General features: G+C 39.4%; 1 protein-coding gene across 1 annotated transcript in view; it reads right to left on the bottom strand.

Annotated features, from left to right (window-relative positions):
• The window catches only part of LOC104278786 (macrophage mannose receptor 1-like), a 31499-nt gene extending 20779 nt beyond the window's left edge, over positions 1-10720 (bottom strand). Inside the window, exons 1-11 of the mRNA XM_009875874.1 lie at positions 10656-10720; positions 8580-8974; positions 7161-7334; positions 6029-6193; positions 5599-5715; positions 4570-4713; positions 3103-3285; positions 2747-2901; positions 1763-1876; positions 946-1061; positions 8-156 (exon numbers count right to left, since the gene is read on the bottom strand). Of these exons, the coding sequence (XP_009874176.1) occupies positions 8-156; positions 946-1061; positions 1763-1876; positions 2747-2901; positions 3103-3285; positions 4570-4713; positions 5599-5715; positions 6029-6193; positions 7161-7334; positions 8580-8974; positions 10656-10720 (1777 nt within the window). The remainder of the gene's footprint in view (positions 1-7; positions 157-945; positions 1062-1762; positions 1877-2746; positions 2902-3102; positions 3286-4569; positions 4714-5598; positions 5716-6028; positions 6194-7160; positions 7335-8579; positions 8975-10655) is intronic.
• Positions 10721-13125: the final 2405 nt, after the last annotated feature.

The following is a 13125-nucleotide window of genomic DNA, read 5'->3' as shown; positions in this document are numbered from 1 at the left end:
CGCGTACGTGGCATGCCTGCATTCCAGTGAGTGAAGGTGACCGCATCCCCACTGGCCCACTTGAACATCCCCTGCTCCTCTGTATCCGAGAGACCAATCCAGAAATACTTTACTGGATTGAATCCAATTACAGAAGTCAAAAAAGCTTGTTCATATCTGTGAAGAATAAGTACTAAATTTTCACATTTTATCGCAATTTGTTCATTGCTTCAAACAATTCATTGTAGCAAATCTGGTAAAGTTCAGGTCATTTGTTAACAAGTGGGAAAAATTAAGTAAGGATGGAAGGGGAATGATCTTACTTTTATAGTTTTAATTGTCATATAAATTATTTTTTATTTTATATTCTGGCAATGTAAATCATGTTTAGAATTTAGAGTGATTCTATTCTCCTCTATTCTCTCTATTCATCTTCTTACTTGTGTTAATGCAAATGTGTTATTAATTCTGCATAAATATGTGATTCAGTGTTTTACTGAGCTTTATAATAAGATCTAGATCTCTAAATCTTATTACTCTGGGGGGATTTTTTTTTTTATTCTAAAAAAATGGGAAGTTTCCAGATCTACCTGTTGCAAAGAAAAGGCTGAAAAGCTCACATCTGGAAGAAATAAATTATAACTCCATGTTTATCTGATTATTTTAATTCAATAAGTTTTAAAACAACCTGGGAATCTGGGGTTGTTGAGGGGTTGACTCAATTTTTTTAATTTCTGGAGTCAACAACAGTGTAGGCATGTAGCAGCAATGGCTTGAATGTTTGTACTGATAACATATGACCCACAAGCCCCTGATGTATTTCATAATACTTCTTCAGTTCTACCAACAGATTTTCCAGCAAAGGAGTGGCATCATACTAGACACTATGAATAACTGCAGAAAAATTTCTGTTTGGCCCTTCCATCCTGGTGCGCATATGAAAGGACAAGAATTATGTTCCCATACCTGTCCGTCACAGTAGTCAGGTAACCTTTGTTTTCTTCACAGATTTTTTTTGCATCTGAAAATGTTGCTGGTAACTGCCCCACAGAGTAACAGTAGAAGCCGTGCTTCATCCATCCCTGTCAGGGCCAACAGCAGAGATGGAGAGAGGCTGTCAGATTGCACAGCACACTCCCAAAAGCCAAGTTAATACCACACCCCAAGTCAAAATTAATTTCAGAAGCCACAAGAGGAAACCAAGAGGATCATCAGAGCTTCTGTAACCGCAGCTCTGTGTCTCGACCCTTGATAAAGGACACACAAAGAGTCTTTGCAAGCAGTGAGCCATGGTCCTGACTTGGAGCTGGCAAGCACGTTCACAGTCACTTTGCAGTTCCTTGTGTAAAGCCTGCTTTGCCTTCTTATTCTGTAAGTGTACCTCCTGCAAAGCATTCCTTAAATATTCCTTTCTCCCGTGGCAGATTGATTGAACTGAGAAGGCTGCATGCAACCCAAGACCAGTGAGTTACAGCATGAAAAAATACTGACATGCTCTACAGAGCATGGCTTTTGTGGGTTAAGTTACCAGTTCTGCATCAAGAGAGAGCTAGGGGAAGTGAGCATGTAAGAGAATGGGAAAAAAAAAAACAAACCAATCTACATTTTGGCTGAATAAAGAAAAATTTTCCCCAGTAGTTGAAGATATATTGGTACATACAAAATCAACAGTTTTCTACGGCTCCACCAAAAACAGTCAAAATAATTTACTTCTGTGATACTCACTATCATGGGAGTGAAAGTAAGATATGATGACTTTACATTACTTTTGTTTTACACTTACTTTCTGGCAGCCTGGGTAAGCAATCTCATCTTCTACTGATTCTTCTGCCAAAGGTTTTCTTTTACAGACATAACCGAGTTTCGTTTCACAAGCACTGTCAGCCCAGGATCCATCCTGAGCATGGTAAGAAGAAACCACAGAGAGAAGTGAAGTCTGGAGGAAATCCAGTTCCAATAGGAATATTCACCATCCTCAGAGAGAATCCCTCTCAATTCATATGGCTGAGGTTGTTTCAGCTCTCTTCCTTGCATTCCTATTTTCTCCAAAACTCCCAAACACGGAACACAATTTTCTCAGAGGTGTGAGAATGAGGGTTGCATGTAGTAAAGATTCAGTGGCTGATGGAAGCAGGAAGGAAACATGCTGTTCCATTCTATTCTCACCAGCACGGTATTTATGATGTTCATATAACCAGATGACAATAGCAAGAAAATGCTGAATAAACTACAAGTAAAATATGAAAAATTAAATCTTTTTCCATAGCATTATGTCGTTCTGTGCTGGGTATAAAACATAACAGAATTTTTTGTACCTAATTTTTTGTGCCTACAGTAACACGAGCCTCCAAAGTAGCTCTAATAATCCTGTATTTTAGGTGTTTTAAGGGAAACATAAGAAAGTTCCTGCTTCAAGAACCATACTATGCAGGTATGATCAGCCATGTTGAGTGTGGATGATGAGTTATTTCAACCAAATTCAGATGGGAGATTTATCCTCTGTGTTGCAGAGCAGACTAAGCCCCAGTGCAGCGCACTGCTTCTGTTGCTTCACCATACACCTTCCTAGATCTGGTCTCCAGTGTCCCTCCACACTAAGATTTTCTGAATTAAACCAAGTTCTTTAAAACCATGAAAACCCTCATCCCTTTTTTACATTTTGGGCTTTTTTTCTTTTTTCTTTTTCTCTTTTTTTGTCACAGATGTTTTTCTTTTTGGGGGAAGCAATGGACAGAGGAATCCATGAAAACAGAGGAGTGATTTTTACCTCTCCCTTCATAACAATGCAGTCTGCCTTATTCCGTGTGTGAGTTGGCTCTCCATGTTGCCATTTGGTGTAAGTCACAGGTGTCCCATCACTCCATTCAAAATACATTTGAATCCTCAAATCACTCAGACCAATCCACAGCTCATCATCTGGCTCTGGGAACACAAAGATAACTCTAGGTATGAGTATGTCTTAAAATGGAACAATCACAACTTATACCCACTTTAGACTAAAGAAGGACTTTTTAAAAGACCTTTAAGACCATGGTTACAATGATTAAATGCATAATACCAAGAGCATAAATCCAGATATATCTATATCTATCTATCTATATATATATATGCAGGAATACTCACTGTACCCAAGCTGAGACGTCGTGAAACTGTACTCCTCAACATTATGAATACTCGCCAACTCTCCATCTTCTTTCCTACAGGAAGATTGGGCTTCTTTCCATATTTTGGGTGTTCTATAAATTCTATAGCAATGACCTGCATAGGCCACCCATTCCTTGGGGCATTTAACAGGCTTTAAGTCACCTAAAAAATTATTTCAAACAATTAATGAGCAGTCCTGTTCAGTGCTTTCTTTTAAGCAAAAAGAAAATAACCTGTACTGACAAGAATTTGAAATATTGGAGCACATACTGGCAGAGGGGAGAAGCCAAGGTCTGAGGATCACAAAGAATACAAAACAGATATTCCCATACCAATTGTGCTGGCAGCTACCAAAAAGCTCTTTTACAGGATTAATGAAATATTAAGTAATTTGGCATGCAAACTTGCAGGGCACAACTCCAGCTGAATTTCCCCTCAGTGAGGCTCTGGGTACAGCCGTGTTTTACAGAAAAAGGGTTTCTTTTTCTACACAGGGGCTTTATCTTGGTGAATTTCAGAGATTTTATGTATTTCTTCTCTTGAAACACCAGGTGCTCGGAAAGGAGCTGGAGCTCCTGAGCAGCCCAAATCACACATCAGAGAGCTCAGATACATTTCTGTTACACCAGCCATGTCAGAAATCCCAGCTGCACAGAAATGCCGCAACTGAACTTTGTTCAAGTGGCTATTTCTTGGTGTGAATTTAGTATGGCCAACTACCTTCCACTACTTTGAAAATTCTCATGGCCTCCAGCTCCACTGCAAACTGAAGAGGGTAGGATGTGTGCCTAGGATTGGCCTGTGAACATCCACATTGTTCAATGCATGGTTTTGACCTTCGCAAACTTTCATCCCCCTAAACAGCATCCAAGCATGGTTTGGAGGTTAGCATGGGCCAGAAATCATTCCCAGTGAGATGTCTGGATGCAGTCAGAATATACAGGATACCAGTCATGATGTGTCACTTATCTCCTGAGTCAGAGAAGTAATTTCACACCTTTTTCTTCACATAGACAAGTCCTATTCTGCCACAGGTGGAAAGGAAACTCAATTGGAGAAAGGTGCCAGCCCCATATTCTGATTTTTTCCCTCCCCAATAGAGCAAAAAGGGTCAGAAAGAGCAGGGAGAGCATGAACTCTGACTCACATCTTTTAACAGGACACATCTTTAATGTATTTTTCAGAGCAGAAGATATTAATCAGTATTTTGTGGTCTGGATAACATGACTAGTCACATAACCCTGCCTTCTTTAGTTCCCTGTGATCTTTTCAAAATTAGGAACATCACCTTTAAAGTGAGCCAGAAAATTAAAGTCTTCTCAGGGTTTGACCCAGGTAAACAAGTATAATCCTTTTGTTTTGATAACATATTGCCATTTCATATATGACATACTCACAGTATTTCTCACTCACTGCAAAACAAGCCTGATTTTTTGACCATCTTACCTGAGGCAATAGTGGAGGAATCTAAAGAGGAGTTTCTCTTTTGGCAGATATATCCCAGTTTCCGATCACACATCTGGCTTTCCCATTTACCATTCCTACCTTGGAAGGTCCCACATACTTTTCCAGATTCCACAGAAGGATTTCCTTTAGCAAAGAGACACAACATACAGTGAATGTCACTGTTAACACTGAAAATTTTCACTTCATCTCAGGAGGGAACATGTAAGTGTTTTGCAGCTGCAAAACCACTGGCGTATTACTCTCTAGTTATAATCCCCAAAAGAGCAAACAAGGAAGCACCACTGGGATGGCCAAGAGGGCCAACATTTCAAACATGAAACTTGTTCCTCTTGTCCCGTGCACTGCTTAAGAAAAAAATCAGTGTGTCTGAAGTATGGCAGCATACAGAAAAAAATCTATATGTCTAAGACACAAATCCTTATGTGGTGGTAGTATTGCAGACAACTCAACATCTTTTGCTATTGAACACTGGACATGAAACGTGTCTTTATTTCCATGGGAGTGCTTGTGCTTTAGATCTCCTTGTAGTCACAACCACTACTATGAAAATATGTAACATGGCAACATGCAAGATGGTGCCTTAGATATGAAGAAAGTAGGGGAAACATTAAGATAAAACAGGTCAGATAAATGTCAGAGGCAGTAACAGGGAACTGCTTAAAATATTTTTATGCAATGCTCTTCTTTAATTTTTTTTCTATTTAATTCTCTGAGTTTTTTGTTTGGAATGAATAATATGCCTGAGAAAATTGTGGATGGAGAAAAAAAAAGAATGAGGTGTAGATATTTAATTGCTTTCTTGGATGAGCTATCTGCTTTTTCTCTGAAATTCAGAATTAATGGGAATGCATCTCTGGTGTGATCCTTATTACTGTAATATCATATCTTTCTCATAATCCACCTGTAGCCTGTGAAAATTCTATGAAATTAAAGGACTTAGGTAACAGGAGTTTGGGGAAGAGAATTTTGGCCCAGACATTGATTATCTTTTCAAAAAAGTGCACTTACCTGGACCCCAGTTTAGGTATCGAAAAGGAGTACTCCCAGTCCATTGCCAGCCACTGTCTAGTGCACTGAAAAGACCAATCCAGAGCTTCTCATTGACACCCAGATCACTAGTGAGCCCTAAATGGTCAAAAGACACAAGCAGTTGAGTTATTAAATGCCTTAGATTCTGTAAATTATTCAACAAAACTTGAAGTAAAATGTTAAAGCATGTAAAACAGAAGAAGTATCATAGTAGATTTTTTTTTCATATAGGTTAGATTTTTTTCCACTATTTTAATACATTTTTTGTGAGAAAATGACAAGGTTTTTGGAGAATGTCACTCAGACCTATTTGCACAAGGTAAACTTAAGTATCCATGTCAAAGCTCTTGGAGCTGACCTCCATTTTAAACATATTCATTAATTTGTTTCGGGGCGGGGGTAACTTTACCTAATAAAAACATTTCTTCGTGACGGTCTGTGATACTTAATAATTCTGCATTCTGCTGCTGGCAGCTTTTTTTTGCTTGGTGCCATGTCAAAAGCGACTCTGAGTTTATCTGATAGTGGGTTTCAGTCACAGGATTTGTTTTCCAAAGATCATTGTGGATGGTGTCTATAAAATATGGTAACAAAAATGTCACAAGATAATCATACTTGCTAACACAGAAAATAAAATCTTCATTACAGACTAAAACTATGTAACTGTACAATTGGCTAAATTTTTTACATATAGTTTGTCCAATTTAAATATACTTTGTTCGACATTAATGATACATTAGTCACATAATGAAGTATTTCTTACAAATTCAGTTTTTCTACATTGACCCCATTTCTTTTTGTTTACGTAATTAATCTACTTGTTTCAGAGTTCAGCCCACATTAACTCACTTACTGATATATTCTATCTGTACACCTACATTTCTCCATTCCCCACACAGAGAATCTTGGTCTCCACACCCATTTCTTCCCTTGGGACCCCTCTTATCTTCTACCAGACCTCCCAACACAACAGAAATTATTGTTTGCAATCAATGAGATGTGAAGCAGGGGTGAAGGAGTAGGTTACTGGAAATCTGTGCTGGATGATTTCTAGGTGTAAGAAGCACTGGAATACAGAAGGCAGCTGAAGGTCCCTGCCCATGTCCTGCAGCCTTTCACTCATTCCAGCCCTCCAACTCTCTGTTCTATCCCATGATACACCACTGTTTCCTGCTTCCCTATATCTCACCTTCCTCATCTATTGCACTTCTTTCTGCCTTTCATTTGCCTGAACTTTTTTCTTGCCTACTCCTAGGGGTTTTCTCCTCCTTTTTCCATCAGTCCCAGTCACCACCTTCAGAATACTCTCCATATGAAGCAGTCTTGGGAGCACTGTAGGAGCACTACTCATTGCTACTGGAGAAACAGTGAGAGTGAAGAGCAGATACCTCATCTTATCATTGCATATTGCACCAGTGAACTAGGCTAGCCAGAATCCAGCTTTGTCCAATGTTACTTCCATATCTCAAGGAGATTGTACCCATGAGAGTGAATTAAACTTTTGCTTAATGCCTTTCCTGAAATTTTTATAAATAAATTACCTTTTAGTGGACAGTTTCCAAAAGATTGGTCTTTATCAAAATCTGAGGAAGTTGCACACCAGAGAGAGCCTGCACTGTCACTTCGAGGGATGCACTCAGCATACCATTTACCATTGAGCTTAAAAGGGAACACACAAGGCGCACCAAAAGCATTTCCTCCAAGTGTATAGATATCTATGGAGAGAAACAGATCAATAGTAGTCAGTTGATATCAGATGTTCACCACAGTGTCTGCTCATAGGCAGCTCTCCGTGGGCACAGCTGAGTTGTTCAAGAGCTCAACACATCGGTATTTCATTACCAAAAAACCTTCCAACCCTATCGCACCAATCAATTATGATTATGGCAAGATATTCAGAATTAAGACTGGCCCTAAGACTAACTTCTATCCATCTTTTTCTTTTTGTGGTTATCTGGACTACTGTGTCAGATACTTCTTTCCCTGGGTAATATTTAGGTTATTTTGGGAGTTGAAACTAAATGATCTTGAAGATCCCTTCCAACTCAAACCATTCTATGGTTCTACGATATCTTCTTTTTTTGCCTGGTATGGTTGAAGGGGCTTGGAGAGGAGATACCAGAATATTTGTACTAGTATTCAAGAGAGGAAGTTAGGTCTTAAATTTGCAGGTGAATCTGCTGAGAAGTGACTCCCATCTCTGTACAGTCTAATTTGCTGCAATCTGAACAAACCTATGACAAACTTAGAGCTGGAACTGCCGTAGGGCACAGCAAAAACTTCACCCCTTGTTATTTAACTTCTCACTCTGTGAGTGCCATGGTAGAAAGGAGGTTGAGCACTTGAGCCTGGATGCCTGCTCTACATAGCCCAAGAGGGATAACAATGGAGGAAAATGAGATCTGACTTTCCAGTGTTCCTTCATCAGGATTTTAGGAGTTCTTGCATCCTATACCATTGAATATCAGTTTTCCTTTTTTGTTCCTACTTTTTCTTCTTGACGGGCCTGGAAAACACCAGGCAAGCACTGTTAAAAGTGGATTACATCTACGTTAACCAGAAACTAACTTGTTAGAGGTAGTACATGGTCAAACCAAGTGACCAGCAACAATGAATATTTAAACATAACACAATCACCACTTATTCTACAAATTTGATCAGACGTATTTTTAAACAGTCATGGATTTCCTCCCACTGTTGCTGTACAAACAGAATTCCCACTCTCCCTTGTGATTAAATCGTAGGCCTTTAACATTTTATTGTATCATTTGCAAGAATTCCACTTTCCAAGCTATGCAGAAACACATACAGTCACATTTGCTTTGCATTTCTACACCCTATTTGTAGTTAGCTCCGCTACTGATGTGAAAATGGTTACCCCAAGACAAGCAGGCAGTGGAATGTTTGTAAATAGGGGCAGTCAAGTTACCTAGAAATAAAGATTACTTTTCAGCACTCACCCTCATAGCGCTGAGAGCACACACTGTCTGCAGTTCCATGGATTTTCCACCTGGTCCCTTTGCCTGATTCTTTGGACAACCTGATTTTCTTCCCCTTCCCTTTGCCATAGTTCAAAAATAAATCCTTGCCATGGGCTGCAAGCATTTCATTCCTACATTCCCACCGCTGGAGCTCATTCGTCCTGTTGCAGGATTCCAACGTGATGGCAGCCCCGTCGTCCTTGGTGAGCACTCCCAGGCACAGCTTGAGTGCAACGCTCAGCAGTTGTGTAGCAGAGACCCACCTGAACTTTTGAAACTCATCGTGCTCATTGCAGGTGGTAGTTATGATGGAGCTGGAGTTTTGAGCTTGAGCACAGAGCTTGCTGTCTTCATTATAGATTGAGAATATTCCACTAGCTATAGAAATAAAAAGAGAATGCAGACATCTGAGATTTCATAGTAGGTAAGGCAGACACTTGCTATTTGACAGTCTGCTACTAAAACAAAATTAATATATAGAGAGTTGATAAAGAAATCAAGGAAGTTAATCAGTATGAAGGATATTCATTAAAATGTCAAGATGCAAGCAACACAGAAGCTGAAAATATTGCTCTTTCAAGACAAATTACTCTTCTTCACATCCCTCCTTAAAACACACTATTTTCAAAACACCATTAAAAAATGACCTTCATTAAATGTCATGAGTTTTTCAAAGCTCCACCACCACAAAGCATATTAAACAGGCTTTATTTTTGCAAGCAAAAGGGCTTTTTTCTTTAGAACTATTGAAAATGGTTTACATACTTGAAATTCAACCATTCTTGTATTTGGCTTAGAATGATATTGTTTTCAGCTCATCAGGCAAGCAAGGTGTTTTTAATTTTTCATTAATTATTTTGGACATTTTGGGCAACTATGCAAAAAGTTGTTTTCTTCACAGAGTTCAGCTAGTGAGTATCTCAGGAGGGAAGCCAAAACTTGCAGCATCATCAATTTCAAGCACAGTTAGGTTAAGTAAATATCCTCAGTGCTAGGAACAGCTACACTTGTAAATAAAAACGTGAGACACTGCACCGCATTTGGGGGGTTTTGCCTAAGACCAACTTCAAAAAAGGGGCACAATTTCAGCCTGCTCCAAACTCTGACCATTTTAGCAGCTTGCCTTGCATCCCTTAGCTCCCCTCTAAGTGACAGCAACATCATACAACTCTCTCTGCTGTGCCATTGAGTTTTACTACCACTCAAGGTTTCTTGCTGGGGACGGAATAGTTAAATGGGGCTTCATAAACCCCCACTCCCACGTCCCAGAGCCACCAGGGAGTGCTTGAACTGCCCCAGCGATGTTTCTCTGAAAAGCTTGCAGAACTGAACAAGCCAGATAGCATTTCCATTGGCATAGCTCTCCTGCTGCAGCAGTTCTTGAACAGGTTGCAGAGGATGGGTTAGAGACATGCACAGCAGAAATTCTCCTGTGGTGGGTTAGATAAGTGCTGGCTAGTCCCTGGCTGCCATTCAGGTGATAGTCCTGGACTTCCACAGTTCTCTAGCTGAGAGCTTCTTGCAGGAAAGAGTTGCAGACATAGTGTCATTTGCTTTCCTCTCAGCGGTAGGAGTGTCTGAAGACAAGCAGGTTTTTAGATCCTTCCTAAAGCCGCCAGCTTGGAAACAGGATTCCAGTATACAACGATCAGTATGCCATAACCTATATGAGCTGTCTAAGAAATTCAAAGCACACATCAGGCAGTGGTTCTGTGCATGCTGAGAGGACACTGCCATGTACTTCTGAACTGTTCTAACGTCCAGTGGAGTAATTTCAGATCAGCTTTTGTCTGCATTCATCTGTCTGATTTTCAAGAACCAGCTGTCTAGGTTACGCCCACCTCTACTGATGCATTTCTTTCACTCAGACACCACCTTGAAAACTGGATTAAGGCGACAGAATGTCTATACAGATACCATCAAATTTAAGAGTTGAATAAAACTCTTTCAAAATACATACTGTGATTAGATCTAAACTCACTGTCCACTAAGGAGGACATCTGGAAAACATGAGAAAGAACTTGCAAACCTCCATACTCAACAGAGGACAAAGACTTACCAGATATTTGAAGAGATGTACTAAAGGAAAAGAGAATGATCAGGAGCATGTAGACAGCCATGGCCAAATATTCCACTCCCTTCTGCCCTTCACCTCAGCCTGATGCTGAAGACCAAATCTGTTCCTTGGAAGCAAACCTTTCTGCACTAACCAGATTAACAAATCCTTTACAGTTTTTAAGACCCAGCAGATACAGGGAAGTTCTGAGCTGCAAATAAGGAACTGTATCATGTCACATGAGTAATTTTGAAATAATACATTAATGAATAAACTTTGCTTTCTAAGCTAGTTTGCCTACTATATAAAAGTTTTCTCTTCCATGGAAACACATCTAACAGGTAACTTCTTAGTGAGGATTTTTGGAGACATACCTTACAATTCAGGATTATTATTTTTATGAAAATGTGACACGAATGTCTCTTTACCAGAAATAAAGGAAAAAAGGTAAAAAAAAAGAGGAAGATTTGTTATCAATAAATAACATAAAAAGCCAGAGTGCAATGCAGTACTGTGAAAAATTCACTGGGACACCATGCAAATCAAGGCATTCTGACAAAATTCTGATATTTACTTTGAAAAAGTTCTCTCCTTCATGACATAGGTAAAGGAGTTAGAAAAATGTAGAGGGTAGGAAAGAGAAAAAACATTTCTTTGAAAAATTTGAATTCCTGTTATCTTCAGGAGAGGCTGGTTTGTGATAACTTTCCCAATACTGGATTTGCAGCAAACACTCTTTAGGGTCTTTCCCTGAAGATTGCTGCTGTTGCAGACAATGAAGTCCCTGGACACCTACATGAAGGTCTGGGATCCTGCTTCTATTGTTCTGACTGAGATGTAGATGGACAACTCACTGGGTCTAAGAAGGTATACAAGGAATCAGAGCAGAACAAGAATTACAGCAATGAGAGAAAATAGGGGTACAGCTCAACCAAAACCATGGAAAGAAAGGGAGCCTGAGAAGGACTCTGAGACCTGAGGAAAGCGTGAAAAAGAGGGTTGCCTCAGCAAATGGTCAAGTGCTCAGTAAATAACAATGCACATGCAAAGATGGCTGCACTGAGTCTGGAGTAAAGTATTCTGGTACTTCCCAGATCCTGCAACCTCAATTTTTCAACTTTCCTTGCTTCCTTGATCAAGAGCTCTAGATGTGCAAATGGAATAAATAATATTTAGGCAGGAAAAACGTAGTCTCCTGTAATTCTGCCGTATATACCATCTCAGGACCTCCAAAGTTACCAGGATGCAACAAGTAAAATTGTAACAGGGAAGAAGAAACTAGTTTTGTTCTGAGGAAGGATGGGTACTTAATGAAGGACTTGTACCAAGTATCTACTCAGAGTCTGAAAAAGAGTAAAACATACTGAAAGTAGCTTCACCTTGGTGTTTTTATGTTTGTCTGAGCAGAACCCATTGCAGCCCACAAAGCGGGAAACAAAATCAGAAGATTGCAGGGATGCACTCCAGCATCTTTGACCCGGCAAGGCACAGCCTGACATTTCAGAAGTACTAAGGAAGAAAGGCTACTGGGTTTTGTATTGAGTCAGCATTGTTCCTTCAGCAGTCACTGCTCACAGGCAGGAAGTTACACTCACAGTGGGCAGATTCACCACCTTTCCTCTAAAGTCCGAATTCTTCTGGAGGAAAGGGGAAATGAAAATCAAACACAAGGCTATCAAGAAACGCAGCGACATGCAAAGAGACAAATGTTTACACGCTATCAGCTAATGCCATCAAGTCACTCCTCAGCTACCCAAAGAAATGAATGGGTGAATCAATCCAAGTTCAACCAAGTCCTTTCCTACAAAAGTTAAATATTTTTTTAAAAGCATTGGTATTAAAACCTGAAAGGAATTTTGTGATCATTTAGCCTGCTATAACTTGACGTGAGATTTCAGTTTCCAACTGAAAAAAAAAATAAAAAAAAATAGACATGCTCTAAATCTCAGTAGAAACATTCTAGGCTAAAAAAAAAACCAAACCCAAAACCAAACAAAAAAGTCCCCCAGAGAGAGAACAATCTTTTCATTTTTCTAGATAGGCTCAAAACATACTGGAAGAGCAACATAAGGTACCTTGCACTTTCATAATATATTCTCATGCTACATAATCAATAGGTGTTTTTTCTTTCACTTATCTGAACTGCCAAGTTTAAACACAAAAAAATCTTGTCAGAATCAGAGGTTTATGGATATGAATTATTAACAATCCATTAAAAATTTCCTTTCCTTTTCTCTCCATCACTTGTTTTATCTTGTTTATTAAGAAACTACTTTCCTTGTTTTTGCAGCAAGAATATTTCAGAAAAGTAAGATCCCAATTCCTCTGTGAATGTATGCAACATAGAGCCTGACCTCTCCCTAAATTACTCTACTCAGGAGACAAAATGAGAGCTCACAAGAGCAACAAGGGAGGTTCTAAGGCAACTGATTGATTCCCATAGGAATAGCAGCCAGTAATAGAAAATGG

Source organism: Apaloderma vittatum, unplaced genomic scaffold, assembly GCF_000703405.1.
Source record: "Apaloderma vittatum isolate BGI_N311 unplaced genomic scaffold, ASM70340v1 scaffold5149, whole genome shotgun sequence".
In the NCBI taxonomy this organism is placed as follows: Eukaryota; Metazoa; Chordata; class Aves; order Trogoniformes; family Trogonidae; genus Apaloderma; species Apaloderma vittatum.
This window is presented reverse-complemented; position numbering and strand designations above follow the sequence as displayed.